Source organism: Erpetoichthys calabaricus, chromosome 12, assembly GCF_900747795.2.
Source record: "Erpetoichthys calabaricus chromosome 12, fErpCal1.3, whole genome shotgun sequence".
In the NCBI taxonomy this organism is placed as follows: domain Eukaryota; kingdom Metazoa; phylum Chordata; class Cladistia; order Polypteriformes; family Polypteridae; genus Erpetoichthys; species Erpetoichthys calabaricus.
In genome coordinates, this window is record NC_041405.2 from 92352298 (window position 1) to 92378210 (window position 25913).

Consider the following 25913-nt stretch of genomic DNA (forward strand, 5'->3'; position numbering starts at 1 on the left):
TTCCACACACAATGGAAACGTTGATCCCAAATACACAGACCAGACCTAAAGCAATTTAACAAGCAACGACTTGCATGCCCAAGCACCACCCGTGCAGTCATTAAAATTATGTTACTAAAAATTTGATTACAAAAAAATACAACACACATCATGAAGAGATGCTCAAGAGATGGAAGAAGGAGAACAATATTTGGTGGTTAGCGGAGGGAATACACACACACACAAAAAAAAAAAAAAAAAAAAAAAACCTCAGTACTCACATCTTCATTGGTGGTTTGATTGAGAAGGACCAAGTATGTGTGGAAGCCTGTCAGCCCGACTACAGACCACAGTGTGAAGAAGCAGACTAGAACTTCCAAGACCGTGAGAGAAAAGTTAAGGGAAAAAGAGAGAGACAGAATACCTTATAGTCACATAAAATACACTTACTTATAGCAACAGTGTGTATTATGCTAAATCCACCTTTTAAAATGTCCATCCTAAAGCCACTTTTCCACAAGTCTAAAAACTTCCAGGACTGGAATAAATTTAGTCTGGACTGAATCTGGACTTTGTCTACCTAAATGGTACATTTACAGTGCAATCTTTGACCTCACTCAGATGTTACCTGTAGTATTATAGTATAAAATACTTGTGATCAGGATCCTGTGAATAAGTGTAGTTTTGCATGGCAGTCTTTTCTTCATTTTTGTGTTGCAATGTAAACAAATCACACCCTAAGATCCACCTCAAACATTGCTGTCACTCAGCACAAAGTGGCAGCATTTCTCAACTTACCGCTACACAAACGTAGCTAAATAACTTCCAGTTACACAGCATTGACCATGAATCCAATTTGGACCTTTATTTATGAATTATTTGGTCACTTCCGTATTTGTCAGAACAGATTAATCCTTTCTTAAGCTAGCTACATACTCTTCCTGGCTTTAATCAGAGCTTTTTATTATTATTTTACCCAAAGACTGAAAGCTAAAACTACTGAAACTCTAGATAAATGTATGTGCTCTATGGCTAATACTTGTTATTTTAAACTTGACTGATTTCTGCAGAGGGCTTGAGGGAGTCCAAGCCGGACATTTTTCCAGCATTTTTGAAGAAGCATTTTGCAGGGAAAATATGGTTGACATTATTTTCATTTTATAGTTGTGAAGTGATGGTTTTGTTTCTAGAATGTCTTGTATGACTTGACTGCTTTTAATCCTAGCAATCACAGTACTGAAGAGTAGTTGACATCAATGACATAAAGCACACTTATTGGGTGAACCCTGTTCTGCAGAAAACAAAGTTGAGAGGACAATTCAGGCAGCTATCCTGAAAAATTCTAGGATTACATATGGGGGTCCATAAGCACATAAACAGTGATATGTAGATTTAAAAAAATATTTGTGTAATATCACAAAAAAAAAAAAAAAAAAATTGCCTGTTGCTCTCTGTGCAACTTTATGCAAGTCCATGAACTTGCTGTCTAGTAACAGCTAGTAGGGAAGGGGTTATCGTGCACAGCTGTAATCAATTCAAAAGAACCGAATAAACTGTACATTGTATTCATATACATTTAATTCTGCATGGGCTGAGGGGTAAATTTAATATGCCCAGTTTAAGGTCTCAGGTAGCTAATAAGCATCGCCGCATTTTTCTTGAATTCTTATAACTTGAGTGCAAGCTATCTACCTTAATCTTTTTCCTTCAATAGCTGTCACTAGAAGACTGATGCACATGCACATGCAACAATGAGTGTTTTTTTTTTTTTCTTTCTAGTTTCAATGAGCTGCTTTATCCAGGAATAGGCAGCAACTTTCTGTAAAATTGCTTCCAAATTACTCTTTTGTTTTCTTTCACCATTGTTTTATGAGTGTTACCATTCATTTCAATGGAATGAGCATTTGGGGGGAAAACACTTGAAAACTACTGCATGCATGTTTTTTCTAAACTACTCACTGTTAAAAGGCTTAGGTGTGAATAATGTTGCTTCAAGCAGTTTAGGAGAGTTCTGGTCTAGCACTTAAATGCTAGAAAAACACCAAAGTCTGAATGGGCCCAAAATGTAATAGTCTTCAATAAAATAAATTTACATCAGATCAGATTTGAGCTTTGTCTTGCTAATGCCAAAGTATTACAGTAAATGCTCAACAGTCCACACACATGCCAAATCAGGTTATATTGTAAACATTTTTTTTTGATTGGGTACTACTTGTTCAGGATTCAACTATCCCGTAAACACACTTAACAGGAGGACAAGCTTTGTCTAAATATAGCTAAAACAACCTAACACAGAAAACACGTGAAGCCTACACAGGTGTTCCATCACTTTTTGAGCCTTATTTTTTTTTTTTTTTTTTGAAGTAAATACTTGTAAAATAATTCTCCCCAATTTTCTAATGCACAGTTGAGAAAAGCCAATGTCATTCATATTCCAATTCCTGCTGTCAATGAGCTCTTAATAATTGAGTGTTTACCCTGCCCTGGACTCCTTAACACTAGAATTACCAGAGCCTACGAAAAAACTCGTATATCCGGCCCACCTTAAATCGCTTCTTAAATCCATTCACACCTCTCCGCCAGCATCCTTTGTCCTCTAAATGTGCTGATAAAAGACAAGCTGCCAGCAGCCGGCTATTCCATCCCCCACCGACTTAGAACGTGAGCAAAGTTTTCCCAGCTCACGCCTTGATTGATTATGTGGGAGTGAAGTGGAGTTTTACAGTGGAAATAAGAGATCATTATTCTAAAGTAATCTGTGTAAACACATTGTTAAAACAGAAACTTTGTCATATTTTAGTAATAAATGTTACAAAATGTAGTAGGCATAAACTATAGAATGTGTAAAGCCCGAGTTCCAAAGATCAAATAAACACTTTCACAAAAGCTTCAAGGACAATACAACAGCCTCTGTGGCGTAGCACGTTAAGATTTGCCTCTTAGAGCACAACAGCTCTGCCGCCTTTCAGACCTGAGTTTGATTCCCCGCTAGGGATAAAATGTTGCTTTTTTTTTTTTTCTTTTTAACCTCAAACGGACATAAAATTTATAAATTGGTATGCACTGTCAGTTAAAGAGATCGTGTTATTTTCATGTGGGATGCTCCTTTTAAAATATTTTTTTTAACAATTGAGACTGCAATTAACAGGAACAACTGTCCTTATAACTGTTATTTTTAAGATCCATAACACACAGACAGACGAGCACTGCGTAATAGGGAGACAGACAGGCAGAGATATATAAATAAACAGGGAAGGCACATGTACTGAAAGAAGAAAAAAGATCAACGTGCGTTGTTCCTGTAGCAGTGAATGAGCTCACCCGCTCTAACATCACCCCTCCCCCCCATCTGACTCTCTAAGTAAGATCGGGTGGAGGGGTGATGTTAGAGCGGGTGAGCTCATTCACTGCTACAGGAACAACGCACGTTGATCTTTTTTCTTCTTTCAGTACATGTGCCTTCCCTGTTTATTTATATATCTCTGCCTGTCTGTCTCCCTATTACGCAGTGCTCGTCTGTCTGTGTGTTATGGATCTTAAAAATAACAGTTATAAGGACAGTTGTTCCTGTTAATTGCAGTCTCAATTGTTAAAAAAATATTTTAAAAGGAGCATCCCACATGAAAATAACACGATCCCATTAACTGACAGTGCATACCAATTTATAAATTTTATGTCCGTTTGAAGTTAAAAAGAAAAAAAAAAAAAAGCAACAATTTATCCCTAGCGGGGAATCGAACTCAGGTCTGAAAGGGGGCAGAGCTGTTGTGCTCTAAGAGGCAAATCTTAATGCGCTACGCCACGGAGGCTGTTGTATTGTCCATGAAGCTTTTGTGAAAGTGTTTATTTGATCTTTGGAACTCGGGCTTTACACATTCTATAGTTTATGCCTACTACATTTTGTAACATTTATTACTAAAATATGACAAAGTTTCTGTTTTAACAATGTGTTTACACAGATTACTTTAGAATAATGATCTCTTATTTCCACTGTAAAACTCCACTTCACTCCCACATAATCAATCAAGGCGTGAGCTGGGAAAACTTCGCTCACGTTCTAAGTCGGTGGGGGGATGGAATAGCCGGCTGCTGGCAGCGTGTCTTTTATTAGCACATTTAGAGGACAAAGGATGCTGGCGGAGAGGTGTGAACGGATTTAAGAAGCGATTTAAGGTGGGCCAGATATACGAGTTTTTTCGTAGGCTCTGGTAATTCTAGTGTTAATGCAAGACTATCCTGTCTTATTCTCCTAGCTTGCATATACTTGTGCAGGGAAGGGCAATGGCTGCCCCCACTCTCATGCAATAGAAATACCAAGTTATCACTGGCAGAAAAATCAGTCTATTTTGAGCACCCCTGGCACTGAATACACCACTCATCTGTATAATAAGATAAAGCAATGTGGTGCATTGTAAACACTTGGATTACTTAAAAGTACCTGAAAATAGTAAATAAAAATATGACATTAAAAAATAAGAATAAAAAAAAAAAAAAAAATCTGTTCCAGAAGAAGACTAGTTACTGTCAGAAAAATAACTAGATTTCAATTTATTACATGGTTTGTTTTTTTGTTTCCATATTCATCCCAAGATGTGAATGTAGCAATAATGATGTCAACATGGTTGTACTTAATATAACAAATGCATTTAAAAATAACTTTCAGTGCTGTCACAATATAGGAGTATTTTAGTTTAGGTATAATCAGCAAATATTGTTTGTGTTTTTTTTTTTTATTATTTTATTAACTTTCATTCTATTGGTTGTTCCCCTATTGCCTATTGTTAAATATAAGCAAAAAACTAACAAATGCTGCCTAAGTGAATCTGCATGTATACAATATAAAGCTAAGATAAACATCACAAACACTTCAATGATTGTTTTACAAACTTCTTGTTTGTGTCTGCGATTCCAGCTTGGGGACAAATGATTACACTCCTTATTTTACTTAAGTTACCAGCATAAATTGGGTGTCTCGGCAGGATAATAGTCTGACACCACAGATACTTAAAATGTAGACCTAAAACGCACAATTGGGCAAAATTTCTTTCTTATGGCAGACTATAGCTACTTGCATACTTAGAGTTCTAAAGTACATGAAAGCAATACAACGCAGTGCATAACCCAAATAGAATGCCACTTTCAGAATGTCTTCTGAACTTTCAGGATAGTGATTATAGTTTGTTTCATAATGCATTCGCTTTGCTTAGGAATCAATGCATCGTTTTGAAACTACAGCACTCCACTAAGAAATAAAGTATGTAATCATGTAAAGGTCCCCTATGAACTGCTAAATGCTGCATAACCATTCACTGCTTTGCAAGTCTAATAAAACTAGCTTAATTGGTTGATAACAGAAACTGATATATACAGTTAAACTATAAGTTACAAAATCAATAAAATCAAATTGACACTATAAATGAAGATATGCAAAATCTGAACATTCATCCAAAATGACTGCCTTCACATTTTTAATGATTAGCACTTGTTCATTATTCCTTTAAATAGTCATTCATTCCAAACAACAGTCAAAGAAGGAAGAGGTTGGTCAGACTTCTTTTCTTCAGTGTGATCTACAGAAAACATTTACTGGGTAGGCCACACAGAACTGCAGGCAATGTGGTTCCCAAAACATAAAATTGTTACAATAAAAGGATATGTTCCAGGGGTTTCTTTGAGTGTCTGTACAAACCCATCACTAACAGAGCCTGAAAAAGAAACCAAGGCACCAATTAATTCAGTTTCACATTTTTAGTTACTGTGCCATCTATTCTTGCCATTTTACAGATCCCAGTGATGTATGCAAATTATATGTTAAAATAAATGCAGGGAAGAGTTTCTCTCTAAATTAGCTGATCTAAAAACAGAACACAAAAATCACAGGCAATGCAAAAGTCCACCCCTCTGTTTTCATTATTTAGATTGAAAGGAATGCAAATTTCTAAAAATAAATTAGCCGGCATTGCGAAAAATTGTAAAATGCTTATTAGAAAAGAAAAAAAAAAAAAAATAAGCCTGAGAAAGTTTAAAAAAAGGGAATCTAATTTTCAGTTTTACTAGTAAATCATTTACATTTTATAATATACTTTACTATTCATTCTACTGAAATGTACACATTAGTGGAATTATAAACTGCTCATTTGTCTTCATATTCGCTGCATTTGTTTTTCAAACAAATTGTGAGGTTCAATTGTGTTGTTTTAACCTCTGAACTTTGCATTTTCATGTTTCATCGGTCCATTTTCAGAACCCTCCCTCCACTTTTCAGTGTCACAGATAACAAAGAGTCCAAGGGGGCAGAAAGGTAATCAATTCTGAATTAAACAACAGCAAATCATAGGGTGTGTGCATGAACAGATAGAGATGTGCGTGTTGGGATAGTTAAGAGCCGTAAATTAACACATTCAGAATGCGATGAACACCCATAAAATCTCTACACTCCACACAGAGTGATCAGAGGGAAAACTGAAGCTGGCTCTCTGAAGCTGTCAGACAGTAGTGCTAACTCTAGCACCACCATGACATCCTATATTTTAGTTTTAGCAAAAGTAGATTACTAAATTACAAAAAAAAAAATTCCTTTTGAACCCTTCACATTAGTTGGAGGAATAAGGTCTACAATACTATAAGGCAGTCTCAACTTTATGCGCCAGGCATAAAACAAGTGGTGCCAATCCACCTCAAATAACCCTGGATTGGATTAAGCAGCTTTGAGATTATTATGTTATGCCTCAACATTTGCCTTGTGAGTGTGGCTGCATACACGAGTGCACTCTGTGGTAAGATGGCATTCAACCTAGCATTGACTCCAGCTTTGATTTTGACTGTGCCAAGATAGCCTTTTGCTGCTTGTGACCCGGAATGGATGAAAGTTTAAAAAAAACAAATAAATAAATACAGCCATGGCACTCCAGGACCTTCCTAAAAATTGAAGGATTACATAAAACAGATGGAATAAAACTTTCAGTTGTCTCACTGTTTAATTTTTTTTTATGCATGTCTTTTGTCCACCTCAGGAAAGGCATATTGCAATCATCTTAAAAACATAAAATGTTGAATAATATGAGTCTCAATCATCACAATAATGTCCCCCTGGAAGTCACCTAAATAACAAAAACAATCTGCCCTTCAATACATGCAAAATTCTTATCTTAAAACTTTACTTCTCATCTCACTATTTCCACTGCCCTATAAAAAAAAAAAATCCCCAAAGCAACACAGGTACAGAATGCCAACTCAGCATCTGCTCAAACAAGTTCCAAACAAGGTCAGTGTGCATATTAACTTTTCCTGAGATGATTAATTTCCGAGGTGAACATGCAATCCCTATGCTCTACTCAACAAAGGTCTTCCCTTTCATTTCCTAAAAACCTGACCCACTCAGACAGACATTCTTCTCTACAAACATATCATTAGCCCAATAGAATTATAAATGATATACCAAAATTGTGAGATAAATCAAAGATACCATGGGTCATAAATAACAAGTTTCCGTTTCCAACAGTTTAATTACTTCCTCCAAATATTACAATTCATTCTAGTGACCCCACAACAGTGCATCAGCCTAAGAAAATTTTTATTCATACATATAGATATGAATATATACAGGGTCTCCAAAATTTTGCCACCTTTAACCAATTCAGAACCAGTAGGTAAAAAAATATTTAATCAAACATGATCAATCCAATCCAATCAAAATCAGTATAATACAATCAAAACAATATAATAAACAATGGTAAGATTTTAAAATGGATCATCTTTTAAGAACCATTAAAAATTGAGGCCATACTTACAAAGGACTAGACAAAAGGGAGAACTGCAGAATAAGATACTTACGGAGAACCACATGGACAATATCAAAGGTAAAGATGTATATAGTAAGAAGTGACAGGGAGAGTGTGAAGAGGTAGAAGTAGCGGTAGTTTCTCTTCCCCACACAGTTTCCCACCCATGGGCAGTGATGATCAAAGCGCTCTGAGGAAAAGAACAGATACACAAAAAACACAATTAAAAGAAACCTTAACGGAGGCTGAGAAAGTAACTTAACCTTTCATGCCTTATCTATTTTTGCAGCAACAGGGGATACCATTTTGTTTTACAGATAAACACTGGTCTATGGAGCATTTTGGTCATCAGTATTAAGATGATTCTACGATTCAGAGGTGAGCAGAATTTTGTTCTTACCATCTCCTTTGAGCCATTCACCCTCTACAGATTTCTCTAAATGTCAATTTGTACAGCTCCTTCAGACTAAGCTTTCACATTCATACTAAACATCTATTTATTACTCACCCACACAGTTATCACAGATTCCACAATGTGAAGCTCTTGGAGGTCGGAAGATCTTGCATGTGTAACAGTACTTGAGCTTTACAATCTGGTTGTTGATCTGGACATTGCGAATCCGAGGCGGTGGCCGCTGGCCTGATGGGACATTTCCATTTGCTGCTTCTGTAAAAAACAGAGTGGGACAAGTCAACGTTTTTGACATAGGTCTCCTTAAAGGGGCATTAAAAAAAAAAAAAAAACCCTCATGTATTCAAAGTTAATTCCATTCGCATTTTGTAAATAACTTCCAATATTAGGTTCATGGGGCAGAGCAACAACAACAATGACCTCAAGACAGGCACCAACCCTGGACGACGTGCCACTCAAGAGTCTTATACCTCTGTGGAAATATTAGTAAGAAAAATGTGGAAAAACTAAATGTGTATAATAGTCTTTTAATACTGAAACAAAGGCAAGGAATGGTAAAAGTTACCACACACACTCTGTATATTTTTAGGACATCTGGAGGAAAGTTCATACAGTGGAATGTGCACAATCCAGTGAAACTATAAATTTGCTGTATTATATTATACATTTAATAGAGAGTCTCTAAAGGGACTCAATGATTTAATAAAAAAAAAAAAAAAACACATTAAATACGTCTCTAAATAATAGGGTACATAGAATCAATTATGCTGAAAGACCTATGAGAAAACCAACACCTGACTGCATCTCTGGTGCCATTAATTTAATGCAAGCATTAAAACCTGTACTGCTATGGACTGTAAATATGCCAGAATAGACAGATCTGCAAAAGGTGCTCCATTTAAAATGTTTCATCAGCAGAAACTGTGCAGGAAGCTCTCTCTTTGTATGATCCGATTACACAATGCAAAAAGCAGTAAAAATTTAAAGCACTGAAAAAAATTGTAATATTGATGAATAATAAAGAAATATAAAAGGCTAGATGTTTGCCTTTTCTCTGAAGTTGTATGGTCACCTCATTCACCATTCATTTCTGGCAAAGACAGCAGGGAAGTATTGAATGCAGAACCATGGACTAAATCATGTGCCCCATAGTATCCAATGATTCTTTTGTAATAAAAGAGCCAGTTCGTATTGGATTAACACTTCACCGCCATGGAATAAATGTACTGTTGAAAGAGGAGGCAATCCAATTGCTGTGCCTGAAGCCTAAAATATGGCCATGCCAATAAAAGACTTATCAATTCATTACCATGTACTGACATCCACTTTGTGCCTAGTATAGGCACTAGCCATCCACCCCCCCTCTAATCTTCATCAATGGATGGCCGCCAGTAACGTTTACATGCCATGAAATCCCCATTGAAAGGCTGCCATGTATGAGAGGGCAAGAACTGGATTGCTGAGAAAAGTGCTAACATAGTGCAAGAGGTATTGTGAACTTATGGGTAAGCAACTGACAAGGACACACATTCAATCTTTGCTACATGCTTACTGTGTGACTCAAAGCAAGTTGCACACTCTGCTAAGTAGTTGTACTATGCTCTATGCCATGCATAGGACAAACGTTATCCATAAGAGAACATTTTAATTTTGTAAATGACCATATGGGGCTTTGGCATACTATTTAAGGGCTTTTCCATATATATTATATATATCCATATTACTAACTGAGAATGGTAAACCGGAAGGCACGGACGCAGGTACACGGCGATGGCCCCAGGAGACATAGTGCGCAGGCGCCTACAGTGCGCGTCTCATAAACCGCAAGCGAAGTCTGATCCACAGCGAACGAAGGAGTCATGGCTCAAAAACGAAAGAGCTCAACTAACGTAAATAAGACATGAAGCAACAACGCGCCCATAGCTAACAACTAACGACACAGCCACACAGAAAAGAGGATTCTGCACTGCACCCCAGAGTCAAACGGACGACACGACGGAGTCTGCAAAGGTCCACAAAGAGTACGGAAGGTGCGAGAATGTATGAAAGGCGCAGGCGCCTACAACGCGCTTCTGAAATAAACGTCCACACTACACAGCATGGTCCGGGTAATAAGAATAAACAAACTCTCCGTATTAAACGTACGGCATCCTCACACGTCCAAACCATATAGCATATGTGAATCACATTACAGTGATGCATTATTAACAGTACAACCACAGAAAACGATCCGTATTAACAGCAAGTGCAATTATCCATATTACTAACGGTAGACAACGGATAACTAATGGAGTCACGGTCACGGCTCCAAAACGATCCAGCTCAACTAACGGAGCTACAAAAATGAGCCCGCATAAATAAAATCATTAAACGTGGGCGCCTACAACGCGCGTCTGAAACCTTCGAAGCAAAACTGTCTCGGCTCCAAAACCAAACAGCTCGACTAACGGAGCTAGACTCGAGCCCAACTGAATACAATTAATGAACGCAGGCGCCTACAACGCGCCTCTCAAACAGCAGAGGCAATAGATAAACGGCAAAGAAAGGAACGACAAACAGCCGCTAAACAATTCCGCCAATTAGCGGACAACGCATTCTGTAATGAGTCCACTATTAATGAACATTCATTAGGATTAATGAATATCATTTGCTGTCATTGTCATTCACTTAACTTCCCTGAAGAAACAACTGGCAATACAACTAATGAGTTTACACGTTGTTGTAAAAAGGGTCAGGTTAGACTGCCTCCTTTAGATGAATATCCTGAATATCTATGGAAGCTTCTAACTAACAATGTACCCGAAAGTAAAAACTTTATGGACTGCATTAGATCCTACAATAGTTCATTTGCTTTTGCATCTACCGGGGTAAATATCAGGCCACCAGCTGGCAATGGCCCATACTACTTTTGCGTATGTGGACAAATATTACATCGGATTGGAACAGTGCACCCTGAGCCAAATCACGAACGCAAATATGCACAGATCTACGTGTTAGATCCAGATGACACAATCTATCAACGACTTCCTTTGTTCATCATCTACACCTTTACACTCCAATTTATCTCATACATACATCAATGTATTTCGGGTTACCCAACACCAGGGGTTGGCAAGCGAAGCGAGCAGGGGGCTCCGCCCCATAGTGTGTATTGTATTATATACACACACACACACACACACACACACACACACACACACAGAGAGAGAGAGAGCTTGTAGATATATGTTTTTATGGTTGGCCTGCATCTGAAGAAAGCTAATAAATTAAAAAAAAAAAAAAACCTGTGTGTCATTTAATAAAGGGCAGAGAACTAGGCAAAAACATTTTGTCATCCTTATATTATCTTTCCCAGTCTTTTGATATGTTCAATTCTATCCTCCCATCATTAGTCACAAGGGAGCAATCAGCCCTTCATGATACAGTACATCAGTCCACCATGAAACACCTTCACACCAGTCCAATTTAACAGCATAACCTTAGACTGCAGATCCCTTAGAAAGCCACATGAATATAGGGAAATATACAGACTTCAAACAGAAGACAGCAACTGAACTAGTACTGAATAGCTGCATGCAATGCTGTCCACCTATACCACTGTGCCTTCCACTGTTAGTCACCTATCCATTATCAAAACTACATAGTCCAATTTAGAGCAAATCCTGACAACACTGCACATGGTAGGAACTAAGCCTAAACAGGGCGCCAGTCCATCACAGGGGATTACTGTCATATAAATGGGGATAACATGCAAGTTAAGCACATACAACAGACAGGCTAAGATTCAAAACCTGAACTCATGAGTTTTAGGGCATCCTTTGCCCAGATAAATGCTTATGTTATTAAAATGTATTACTCTTGATTGTGAGCCAGAAATCTAAATTTATAACAACATTATAGTTAAATATGTACTTTAAGCTTGCACATACTATATGTTTGTTCAAAGGATGAAATTCCCTACCAGATAGGTGAAGATGATGATAAAGTTTCATAAGTTTAGACAGTTCTGTGAAATGAATACACAAAACGAACAAAGACTTACTGTAGAGAATTTAAATGAAGTAATTACTATCAACTGTGTCGGCCAGAGAAAAATCCACACAGAGGCAATAGCCAGTCATTGAAATCAAACCCAGGACACTAGCTAAGGGATACAACAATGCTAACTACTGTGCCACAATGCCACCCAGTAAAGTAAACAGATCCTTAATAAGTATTATGTCAATTGTTTTGGAAGTCTTTAATGTTTAAAATACTGAGAGTGCAGTAGTTAACTCTGTGTACTGAATCTGTTTGACAGCAGTGCCAAGTTCCAAACCTGACTATCATCATGTGGCACTTAAAACATCTCCCTACGTCTGCACAGACTTTCCTCCCAAATCACCAACGAACACACCACACCAACACCACATTAACTGGTGATTTTGAAGGTCTTTATGTGAGTGTTAGCCCTAAAATTGCCTGGGCCCCAACTCACATTTGTTGCCCTGTATCAAATGCTGCCAGGACAAGGTTTTAGCTTCCACACAGCACTGAACTGGAGAGTACAGTACAGTAAGTTTTAAAATTATGTTTAAAAGAAGGATTACTATTTATTTTGTTATTTGTAATATCTACATTCATGAAAAATTGCATATCTTTTCTTTCCAAAAGTTGAGGAATGCAATCAGTTAGTATATAACCACAAAAAAATAGCAAGAGTAAGTCAGAAAACAAAGGGGTTCGGAGGACAAAACACAATCCTCCTCTGTAAAATAAATCAAACATCTTTATATATATATATATATATATATATATATATATATATATATATATATATATATATATATATATATATATATATATATATATATATAAAAAAAAGTACAAAAAACACAGCACAGCAGTTATTCCATCTTAATTGATTTTGCTTTATAAACCTAAATTACCTCATTTTACAATCACACTCTGGGTTATGGACCTTTTTAACTAGATAATAATCTAAAATACCACTGTAAGTGGTATGCTGATATGAAAGTAAACGTTATGAGCAATGTAAAAGTTGAACTTTGCCTGCAGCAAATTCAGGGTTATAGAAATGGTGCAACAACAAAAATATTCAACTTCCTCTTAGAAGAATGAAAAATACTTGGTATGAGAAAAAATGAAGTCAATCCTTTCTATAGTTTTGAAAGACAGTAAGTTTTAACACATAATTAAACAAACATAAATTAGAAAACTGATCTGTTAAAAAAAAAAAAATGACCATTTGAGGAAGTACCACACATTATTAATACTTCCACTAGGAACCAAGCTTTTAGCAATCTGCTGATCAACTCAGTGTCTTTATCCCTCTAGCAGAGAAAAGTCAAGCAAAATGACACCTTTTATTGGCTAACTTAAAAAGATTACAATATGCAAGCTTTCGAGGCAACTTAGGCCCCTTCTTCAGGCAAGATGTAATCCACCTAGCAGACAAACACAAAGGATGATGGACACAAATACTAAGAAGAAGCACAGCTGTTGGACAAATTATGCTAGGACAGTATTATCTCAACCGACTGTATTAAGTCTTCTCTCTACTAGTGTAACCTTAAGAATGTATTTAATAACACATTCTCAAACCCATTTACTCCAATTCCAGATTAAGTCAGCAACAACCAACGATGCATGGCATGCCTATTCATCACATGTTCACTCTCACACAGCCAGTGTGGCACTTCTAATTAACCAAACATACAAATCTTTAAGGAGCATTTTTTTTCTTTTCTGAATTGAGAGATCAGAATGAAGCTGGGCATATCTGAATTCTGAAGAGCACTTTAATACAAAAGTTAACATTGTCAATTCATTGATGTAGGGCCCTAGGTTCAAGTGCCAACTTTGTTTCTATGTATAGTTAACAGTTTCCCCTGCGTCCCCAGTGAACAAGTTAGTTTGAAAGGGGATTGAAAAAATGACCTGGTAAGAGTGAATGTGGTTTGATGGAAAAGTATAGCCTGCAATGGCAAGGCATCATACTTAAGTTAGGTCCCTGCATTCCACCGGGGATTCAGCCCTGCAAGGAAACACATGGACACATTGCTGCTGAAGAGTGCTTGAGCTTGCCAATGAGAAGATTCACAGATTAATATGCAAGCTTAAAACCTGCCAGAGCTTCAGTAGAGAATAGGGAAAGAAAGTGATGCAAGTAGCTACTTAAAACCTTTCAGTATTTTAATATTTCTGTGTAACAGTGAAAACTCCTGAATGCAATATTTATGTACTGTATACATTGCTAATGAAATTTCACATTGAGAATAGCAGTCAATTCAATATCTAAGTCATATGAAAAACAAACTTTTAAAACACTTAACTCTGTTGTGGGGCACTGGGGCCTATCACAGAAGCTCATATCACATTAACCAATCGTTGGGATTGGGACAAGAGACTCGGTCATTTAAGGCAGTGGTCCCCAACCTTTTTGACAGCAAGGACCACTTTATTAGATGCAAATTTTTCCACGGACCGGTCGGGGGGAGGAGTGGGCAGTTTTATACACAATTTCCATAACATTTCTGTTATTATTAAGTTATTAAGCAGTTCGCATACGTTTGCAACCCGAAATTTTTTCTTTTTTTGCATATAACAAAGACATATGCTTTGCATTTGCCATTCCAACAGATTGCACATCACAAATATTAACACTGCTATCTTTTTATCGTGTCTGCCGTTTCTATAGGAGGGTGACAATGAGTTAAATTCTAATGGATGTTTTTCAAATGTTGACAAGCAATAAGCAAAAGGTATCACTGAAAACCAGACAACAAAAACAGCAAACAGTACGAGGAAAGTTCGAAGAAAGAGACTTTTTTTTTTTTTTTTTTTTTTTACAATGTTTCTGTTTGGGGATCGTTGTGCAAACGTGCACAACTGAGCTGCGACCACAGATCTAACTGCTCTGTGGATGATTGTTCAAGCATTTCAAGGTCACTTCGTTGTAATGAAAGCATCTGCTGAATGTACTTCGTAGTAACGAGATTTCTATAGACTCGTGTCATATAGGGAAACTGTCGGGACCATAAAAATACTTTGTTGTAATACTCTCTCACCTCGGTCACTTACCAATAGATTACACACAGAAATATATGATGTATGGCCTGTTTGGCCCCTCATAGTCTCTCTCCTCTCTCTGCGCCGCTGCAAAGCCCCACCCGCCTAGCGTTCTGAAAAGTCTGCGTGAGTCTCCGTTGCCGGCAGTTCTCTCGCGGCCCGGCTGTCAGATGGCTGCGGCCCGGTAGTGGGCCGCGGACCGGGGGTTGGGGACCCCTGGTTTAAGGGACAGAGACTGGAACCCTATCCCAGAGCATGTGGTAAAAGGCACGAATCAAGTCAATCATATGACCCTTTCCTGCATGCACTGTTTTTTCCCCTCAAGCTAATCATAACAAAACTAAAAAATGTTCTTACCAATCTCCATCTCAATATACATTGCCTCATCCGGCTGGGCTCTGGGTAGCACACCAGGGTCACTGAAACTTGTCCGTAGCAGCATAGCCATCACAAAGAAGAACAGTACAATGGCAAAGACTGGGATGGCAGGAGAGAGGTGAACTGCCAAATATGGACACCTGTGAAAGAAAGAAAGAAAAAAAAATTAAGTTGTGTTACCCTTGACATATGACCAAACTTTCTGCTTCCCTTGTAAATATAATATCCACTTAACATGTTTTACATTGAATGGCAAGCTACTTAACTACACTTATTTAGCAACACAACACCAGACAGAAAGAAATGGCAGCCATGCTCAATCTTTATCTATGAGGAAACAGGTGAAGGCTTGTCATGAGGGTCCTATTGCGATCAATGAGCCTCATGTTAAGAATGAAAGGTTCAGTGGATGTTAAAAGTTGAGCCATCATCAAGCCTAGAAACAGTCTATGCATAAAACTTGAGATATTCTAGGATCCATTTTAGACTACCAATTGTCACAATGGCCCCAATTCATTCAGGGTACCAAACAACAAATAGTAACCACTACCTCTTCTTGTTTGTGTGGGCAGGAGTCAATCATGAACACAAAAATATCCTTTTAGGCCAATCTTCAGATTAATTACCACATGTTTTGCTTTCTTCCAAGACCCACGGGAGTGACAGCTTGACAAGTGTGCCACAGGCAGCATAATTTAGTGAGCTAAAGGCTTTCATGTAGGTCTACACTGTTCCAATGAACATGTTTAGACTGCAAATAAATCTTCCCATTTCTGGTTTTTGGAAAAGCATTTTTTAAACTGCATGTTTCACAGCAGGAGGGAGGCCTAAGTGCCACATAGGAATACCGATCACAAATAAAAGCTTCCCCCTTCATTCTTCATGTGGCTAAATTTCACAAAAGGATTTTACACCAAAAAAGAAGCACTTAATCCAGGGCTATTAAGTTACAATTTCAGGGAGACATAGTATAGCTGATAACGGTTAGTTCGTTTTAACTTATAATTTGATTTTCTGTACTCCCTTGGGGGAAGGGGGGGGGGGTATGGCATCATGTAGCTAAAACGTACCACACAATGACCAGTAAACATGATCCCAGCCTGTTGTGCAGCCCTGCCAAATGTGTGGAATCAGTTCTTTATAATTTCAGATGCACAAAACCAGTACCATCATCTCCTCTTATTTACTCTGTACTGCCTACTTTGTAGCCAAAGTAAAAAGCATGCAAGTAAACTTTATTTAGAAGAGACTTCCACAATACTAACTAGAGATCTTCTGCAAAAACCAGTGTGGATAAGTGGCCCACTGGGCAAGATAATACATGCTGTTTGTGTTTCAGGAGTATTCCGAAAATTACTCTGAGCATTTGAGCTGCCAGTCACGAGGATAGGCTGAAGGCGAACTGATTTCCCATATACCATCAGAAGGCAGCAGAGGGCAACACACAAGTGTATAATATTAGCTGAAAGCCACTCATGCTGTGTTTGAATCCCAGCCTGGGCACTGTCTGCATGGAGTCTGCAGTTTTCATTATGTCGGTTTGGATTTTTCTGTCAGATACTCTACTTTTCCACTCAAACTAACACAGATGTATTATGGATAACATGCAAATCCAAACTACCCCAGCACTGAAAGGCTTGCCATTGTGCCCTGCAATGGATGGGAGGCCCTTTCCATGGTTGCTTGCAGCTTTAAAACAATGCTCGATATAAAAAAAGTTAAGTGCAACTCAAATAACCCTGAACTGAATATAGGCAGGTGAGAAAATAGATGCTACTTGGAACAATGTATCATTGTTAACTGTGAGCTTGGTAAGAGAAATGCAAATGTAAAGCTAACATTTCTTGTTATTGCCAACTACTAGCCACAAATTCAATGTCCTTAATGTTTCAATGTTTTGGAAATTACTGGAGACCATTCCAGCTTGTTGATATTTACCAGCTGGCTAAGTGCAACAAAAATGAGTAAATCACTTTACAATAGTAAAAAAAAAAAAATCATGTGCATTCATTTTTACTGTTTTGTCACGTGTTCATGGACATGGATCTGTGAAACAAAGAGGAACAGAGGTCTGCATGCAGGACACCAACTCTGAGGGCTCAGCTCCCAGGATTGCGCCTTTTATATACATTACAGACTTGGAGAGCCTGACATACCATCATACACATAACATCCAGTTAAAGCCACAGAAGTGGAAATCTCTGAAAGATCCACAAAGTAAACAACTCTAGGGAAAACCAGTAAGATGAACAGTAGACATGCACACCCATCACCTTGTTTCCTTCTTGCCTAAAGACCTACATAAATCTATTAAAAAAAAAAAAAAGTTACAATATGTTAAATACAGTAAGATTTTCAATTGAACATCACTCATTGAAACATTCTCAAACCTATTTAACCCAATTCAAGGTCAAGGAAAAAGACAGACCTTATATAAATAACACTAGGCAAAAGGCAAGAACCAAACTTGAATGGGTTGTTGATCCACTACAGGATCCAAATTAGAGTTGCCAAATCAGTCTACTCTTCAGATCTTTAGAATGTTGGAGAAAAACTGAAGTATCTGGACAAAAGGTTATAGCAGACACATTACAGGAACATATTTACATATGTACAGTATGTAAATGTATGTACATCCTTTTAACTCCCCAAAGCAACACTGGTGACAGTCATCGACACCAAACAGTCTGTTATTCCTGTTATGATATATATATATATATTTTTTTTTTTTTAACATTAAATGAACTGGGGATTTTAAATTGCCCAGTGTGGATGTGTGCACAAATGTGCCCTGTGAAGGACTCTCATCCCATTCAGCACTGGTATCTACCTTGAACATGATGCTACTAGAATAGACTTGAATTCAATGTGACCCTGAACTGAATAGTATACATACCAAAATTAAATGTATGGGCTTCTATTCAATTTTCCTTTCAAAAAGTCAGAGAAAACAAAGTCTTACTTTCCAAATTCTTCTGAGGTGCTACCCTTTCTACGTTGCAACAAATCAGATGTGTTTTCAACAGGCAGATGAAGTCACCATCCACATCCTTATCACCATGTATTAAAGACTGCAGTAAACTCCGTATGAGGCATCTGTTTCAATAGCTACCAGTAAAGGTCACTTGTAAACCTTAATCCTGCTCAACTTTTCCAAGATGCATAAAAAGCACATAAACTTAAATTAACAAGGTGGGGAAATGAAAGAGCTGGCATCAAAATAAACCCATCAGCTAACCAAGACATACCCCACTACTGTAAGTACACTTTGCTAAACACCGACACTAAACAATATACACAAGATTACAACAATTTTTCTTTAGTTCTACATTTTATGAAAAACAAAAAAGGCCTCCTTAATAGTTATAAAACATTGCATTTTACTTTAACAGTGTTGGGCGGAGGACAAAACATTTTCACCAAATCTGCTTTAAGACCTCCGAGTACAACCATTTCTGCTGATACCCGAATTACAAACGTCAAACTTCTAACGCCTGTGGGCTTTCAAATGTTCCAGAGTTCATTTAATTGCTATTGGATCAGCACAAAGAAATGATTAATGCAATGTTACCAGGGCAGCATATTAAATGTGTTATGATCAGTTAGCTCCCCATGTAATTAAATTATCCTCATGTAGTCGGAGGATTTTGTTATAAATTTGCCTCCTTCCTAAACAAGTTCTCTTTCTCTTATTATGGTGTAAACTTCATTACAATCATTCACCATACTCCCCTGTGAAAATGTATTCTGGTTCAGTGTATTAAAAAAAATACTTTCTTTTAATAAATCTACCAGGCAGTCCTAGCTATAAAGACCCAGAACTGCTGCAAACTCCACATGCAGTTGCAATTTCAGTTTATGCTACCATTGAGCCAAGTAACCAAAGTGACCACAGGAGAAAAATATTTGAAGCGTTTATTGCAACAGAGAGTAAGAAAAATATGCACCGATCTAAAGGAAAATAGCTGGAGACTCCAAAGGATTATTTCACCAGTTCAATCGAGGAATCCATGGGGTATCTTAAACATTCCTGTAAACTGCTCTTCTCAGTCTCTTCAAAGGTCCTTGCAAATGATTAAATAAAGCGAGACCAGCTATTCTATGCAGTGAATTCATTTCAACCAACTGTTCCAGCAATCTCAGCCACTACCCTAAACTCACATCCATAGTGAGGAGTGGAGGGTAGATGGTGAAGTCCTTAGGCAAAACTCTTGCTTCCCTATCAGCATTACCATTTAAACTCCCAACTGCCTCTAACCTCATTGGCTGCCATGGCAAATTCTCAACCTCCGTAAACCCAAGGCCAACCTCAAGAGTTAAACATTTCAGAAAAGATAATGCTATGCAAATCTTCTAGTTTTGATATAATGCTGAACTTTCACCATAGCCAATCATATAAAAAATGAAAAACTTTCAGCCAGATAGAATATAAACTAACCACAAAATACCCTAAGCAATGCAATACACTTGTAATATGCTTACTGTGCAATTGTTATTCATGTAAAAATTAAGCTAAACTTTAAATGATTTTCATGTAGACCAAATACAACAATCAGAAGCAATGTCGCTTCTCTACCTGAATTTTACAAGAACAGAACAAAGAGGTAAGGGGAGAAACTCCCATAGCACATGAATACAGCTAAATACAAACTGGGCCACATCCAGCTAATAAATATTCCAGTACACTGCTAGCAGTTCATTCTGCCTACCGGACGATATGCAGTAAAGTGGACATTTTAGTCATCACATTTTAATTCATGCCAGATAGACCCTTTCCAAGCTTTTTCCATGTGTTGACATCTGGCTGAGGAACATGACTGCATTAGTAGAGAAATACAGTAGGGGAAGACAGAGAGAGAGAGAGAGAGAGAGAGAGAGAAATCTATATTTTATATATACACACACACACACACACACACACAAAAAAAAAAAAAAAAAAAAAAAAATACTTTAAATTGATTCAGCCTAGCAGTATGTATGTGAATATAGCTCTCAAGATACACGTGTGACCTGTCATGTTCATCCAGTGGGATGTGGAGATTTCAAAGGCCCCTGCTTCCAAAATTATGGAAGACAACAACTTGAAGCAAGAAGGTAGTTCCAGTATAATTTGAACTCACTAATAATGTAAGTTGCAAAGTCTACATATTTGTGGCTGAACTGTCAAACAAAGCATTGCTGGTGCAGCAAGTAATCTAAAAATCAACATCTGGAAAATAGGACGCCTCACACAGAGCTAAAGGTGGTGGGAGACAGTAATTTTGAATTACCTGCACTTCAGAATGCCTCTCCTCTGTCATCTGAGCTATTATTGAAGAAAGTTAAAATATTCAATCAAAACAGCTGGAAAGCAATTTGCATTACTCTGATGAGCATGGCTGAGTAATAAAACATTTTCATTTAAAGCAAATCAAAATAACAAAATGTGTTATGGTATGTTACTTTTTCTTACGTTCCCGAAGGTAAGCTAACTGGCAAATTTAAATGTTTACGTTATTTTAACAATAACCGTTTAAGTCGTCGGTTTATACAGAAAATTTGCAATATGTATTCAAATAAAATGCTGAAAAAAGTATCAATATCAGCAAACATGGTACAGGAAAAGTAGAGAATTTGTGTGTCATGCTTTCCTTATTGGGGATTTTTGTCTTCTGTTTTATCTAACTGAACGATTCTTTACTTTCATGGGAGTCAGCTCCTACCCAGCACTGGATACAATAACTATCACTGTGCACAATGTTCAATTCCATCACTTGCTGCATGGAATGTAGTCAAGAGTATTATCATCCAAGTTATTGCTTCTTAAGAAAAGATTTAACTGTTCTCCTAAAGCAGCAAGACAAGAAAGTCTGTACATTTGAAAATGTATTGGGGTAAATAAAACTAGTAGGCTGAGCTGGAAAGAGAAAGTTACACAAGACACTCAAGAGAAATCAATAAAAGTAATGTGGGCAAAGGATAGAAATTGCTGCACAGAAAGAGAATCTAGAAATTAATTGGCGTATAGGATTCACGTGTCTGCTGTGACAAGTAAATTACAAGATGTGATAATGCCAAACTAGAACGAATCTACAATACAAAATATAACAGATTGTCGCTGGAGTGTGGGATGCTACAATCCTAAATGTCTTTGGTCACGATAGTCATGGACATGTTCATTTAACTCTGACCTGAACTACAAGAATGCCGTTGATTTGACTGACTCACATAAGCTACAAAAAGCTTACCAATTCCATGCCTCAATGATTCATACTCCACCCCATTGCTGATACCACAGATAGGAAAAATGATCTACACCAGCAACCTAGCATGCTTACAGTGTTGTGTGCCCTGAAGGTATCCCTCATCTGTCTCGGATCAAGAAGGGAGATAGAATTAGGTCAAGCCAACATTAGGTGAAAAAAAAAAAAAAAATTTAGAAATAAGCACTTAAAAATGTCAACCTTGCCCACATTCCACACAATTGGATCATATAAACCAATCTGTTTTCAGATAAAAGCAATAAACATTTAAACCAGAGAGAGACAGAGTGGCATTACAGATGTTCAAGGCTAGCATCTTACAGTATGACATTTTATTTTGAGCACAGTTAGTTGGCGTGCTAGTGCTACACAGATGGAGTAGAATCAATGCAAAAAGATATTAGGCACTCCCTTTGTTTTGCCACTTTAATTATAGCCTTCATGTCTGTATTTGGCATAAACAACAAAAGGATCCCTTACAGTGCGCTGACTGACCACTCTGCCCTAAACAAAACCACTCCGTAACAAAAGATGGGAAAGTGTCCTCTTCTCAGCTATACACAGATGTCTGTCGCATGCCAAGGGTGGATGTGCCATCTGTTCACCTCTTTACAAAAAACTTTTAAGCAATACATTACATACACAGAGCTTGGGCTTAGAGCTGTGGATCTTTGCTTTATCCCACACTCCACTAGGGCACCACAGCCAACAGATCTGTGATTCATCTAAACACAGCTGCAGCAGATCTCAGCAACACATTTAAAAAAAAAAAAAAAAAAAAAAAAACACAACAACAACAACACACCATTTTGTATTCTTTCAGGTCATGAAGTATTAAGTCATTATGAATACTGTATGTGACTTTCACACAAGTTAAACCTAGGTTTTGAAAAGCAGAGTTTGTACCTAAACACCCTTGCTATTCAAAGGTTGATAAGTACATGATCTATAAATACAGGTGGTCTCACTGAAAACTGATCACGTAATCAAACCATTTTCAACAAAAGATGCAAATGCAGGTGATATTAAATAGGCAGCTGTCATAAATATAAAATATTTACACATTATGAACTCACCATTATAGATCTTCCTAGAATTGAAAAAAACATTTGGTCAAATCTAGTATTTGCACTGTTCAGTTTAACTATCAATATCATTTTGAGAGAATTCATTAACTGGATGAATGCAAGACTGTTTGATGAGAAAGCCTATCACAGCACAGTGACAGCATCGCCCATAGTAGAAAACACTGATCTCAGCCACACACGCAGAAGGTCTTCCTCAACTTCACTATATACCAGGTAGGTTGCTCATTCTTCCAGTCCGAGACATGGCTGTGAGCAAAAAAATCCAAGTCATCAAAGACTAGACCGTCAGGATGGAATTTACGATTTTTTATGAACACCAAGAATCACCAGGATCCGAAAAAGCTTAACAGCCTGGTTGCCTGCTTTTTTTTTTACATTACAAACCAAAAAAACAATTAGCCCAAGCTGTCTGCAATTTTTTCACATTTTGCTGAGCTTCCATGTACACAACATGATGAAACTGTACAGTTAAATAACATAGTTGGCTGCTAGACCTTTCAAAAAAAGGTTATGGAAATAAAGCAGCCATTTAAATAGACAGCATTAATCTTTTCTTGGATACTAGCCGACACCCGCCGTAGCATACGGCGGTGTAAGAATAGGAATGGAAAACGGTGAGAAAGGAATTCAGAAATTAAGAAGAAATAAATACTTCTTGAAAAACGCAGTGTGCATATGGAATTTCCGGCCAAGCAGGATTACATGTGAAAGTGATAAATAAATCAGGCTTTCCGAATTTACGTACTATGGCCATGGCATCCTGATAGTTTTGTTGCATGTATCTTGGACTTCCTGGAAATGTGGACAGTAATATGATCATTTTGCCTACACGAACATTGTTATTTTCAGCGTTTGCTTGCAGTGCGTCTGATAGTTCGATGCGCAGATCTTTTTGATGTAATCTGAGATAGTTGAGACGCGTGCCCTCTGTTTTAACATATGCATCTACGACGTACTGTTGGAATAGTTTGCCGCTGGAGTGCAAAATACTAAATGTATTCCTCATTGCTAATCTGTACACGTAAAATTGGCATTGAGTAAGCCTCATTTGTTTGGCAGTTCTTTCATCTGGAACATGTTGTAAATCTTTGTGCCAGCCAATGTCTCTGTAAGGGAATAAAAGTGGGTAGACCATAGGATCACAATTCATATTGAGTGTGTAAATCTGTTTACAGGAGTTGCCTATGGGATAGATGCAAATGTCCCTTTCGGCAGGCGTTTCACCATCTTCTCCAACGAAAATTGCCGCAACATCGGTGTGACATGTCAGGGCATTGTATTGTCGTAAATAGTGCCTAGGGGTTTCCTTGAAAACCATTCGTACAGATGCTGTTGGATTGGACCGAGCGATTTCATACATGTGTTTGTATGATTTAGCGAAGGGGTTGATGGTTCTGAGCATGGAATCTAGCTGGAGAAGTACATTTTCGCTGCATGCAGAATTTGCTTTATTTTGTAAGCGTACTTTAGTAGCTTGCGCTGTGTCAAAAACATTCAACTGTCCATATCCTGGAGAGGTAGAAGTGTTGGCGTATAGTGGAGAGATTTGGTGATAAATTTGCCCGTGTATTTTAAAGCAGTATGGTCCATGGCCAGGAGGTTGAGTTATCTGTGCACCCATGGAAGCAAACACTAGAGAAGGGTTATATTCTCAAATGTGTTCACGATAATTTTTAGCTTCTGATGTTTGCTGTGTAAGAAGCTGTTGTAAAGACACAGGTGGCTCCCGCAAAACTAGTAAAGCTACTTTACCGTTGTAGCAGCACCTTGAGTACTTGTTGGATGTATTACGCTCAGCAGGCCAGTATAGTGCATGACATGGAAGACGACGAATAGAAATCGAGAAATGCCGTGTCGGCTGCATGAGGGCGGGACCAGTTTTGAAGTGGAAGCAGGACGAACCAGAAGAGAAATATATATAAGAGATGTTAGCCTCGCCACATTAATTGATTGATCCACCAGGGGTTGCTTGGCCACTCAAGTAGTAAGTCTTCAGCAGGCATTGATTAAAACAGTAACTGCCATGTTTGGGAGGGACTGCAAACTTTTGGGCCACTGGTTAATGACTTTACAAATTTGTATTTTAGAAAAGGTCAAGTCCTAGGGGAAAAGTGAATATATAAATTTTAAATGTGGTTAAACTTCTTAAATAAAATGAGGAGTCTTACCTAATCCAATTGTTCCAAACAAATAATTTGAAAGTGTTGTAAACATCATGCAGTGTCTTCAAAGCCAACTTGTAAAGCAAAATCAAGGTTTAAATCTACAAAAGCTTCTCTTTGAGCATACTGGTGTTGCTGATGGTGTTCATTTTTGCTATCATTGCATAATGTAAATCTCCAGCTGAGAATCGGAGCACTACAGGTATTACATTACAAAATACCCTTCACACCACAGAAGACATGGCTTACTACTTTTACTGTGCTGATGTCTGAAGATAAAATGATGTGGGGGCATTCTAATCTGCACCAAGGCAAACTGATACAGAAGCTTGTCAGATACACAAAATAACACTCAAAACCATGGAATCACATTTCAATGTCTCGTCCAAAAAGGATACAAATATTATGAAATAAAAACTGCCTAATCATGTGCCATAGTGTCACCGTATCACATCAAAAATGTCTTTTTATGGGTAGGGGTTGAATCTTATTTTGTCTGTTGTCTTTGTATTTTTATTTTTCCACCTTTTTGTATTGATTTTGAAGTTAATGGTTTTATTGGTTATTATTTGTGTCCAAGAGTAGCATGCCTTTGTACATAAATGTTCTGGTTTTCAAAAATAAAAAGTACATCAAAAAATAGCATCTTTATTACAATAAAGTTGTTTGGGGAAAAACAAAAAATGTATTAAAAGGAATTATCAAACTTTAAAATTTACAATTCTAATACTTTTTATATACATACAGTAAGAGGTTGCAAATCAACTAACCTATTCGGGCATTACAGGTAAATGAAAGGC

The 25913-nt window shown here is 37.5% G+C and overlaps 1 protein-coding gene across 2 annotated transcripts in view; it reads right to left on the reverse strand.

Moving 5' to 3' along the window:
• The window catches only part of zdhhc9 (zinc finger DHHC-type palmitoyltransferase 9), a 66271-nt gene that overhangs the window by 13140 nt on the left and 27218 nt on the right, over positions 1 to 25913 (reverse strand). For both annotated transcript variants that reach the window (XM_051935074.1, XM_028815887.2), the window contains exons 2-6: positions 15601 to 15761; positions 8269 to 8427; positions 7813 to 7950; positions 5636 to 5684; positions 261 to 363 (exon numbers count right to left, since the gene is read on the reverse strand). In XM_051935074.1, coding sequence (XP_051791034.1) covers positions 261 to 363; positions 5636 to 5684; positions 7813 to 7950; positions 8269 to 8427; positions 15601 to 15761 — 610 coding nt within the window. The remainder of the gene's footprint in view (positions 1 to 260; positions 364 to 5635; positions 5685 to 7812; positions 7951 to 8268; positions 8428 to 15600; positions 15762 to 25913) is intronic.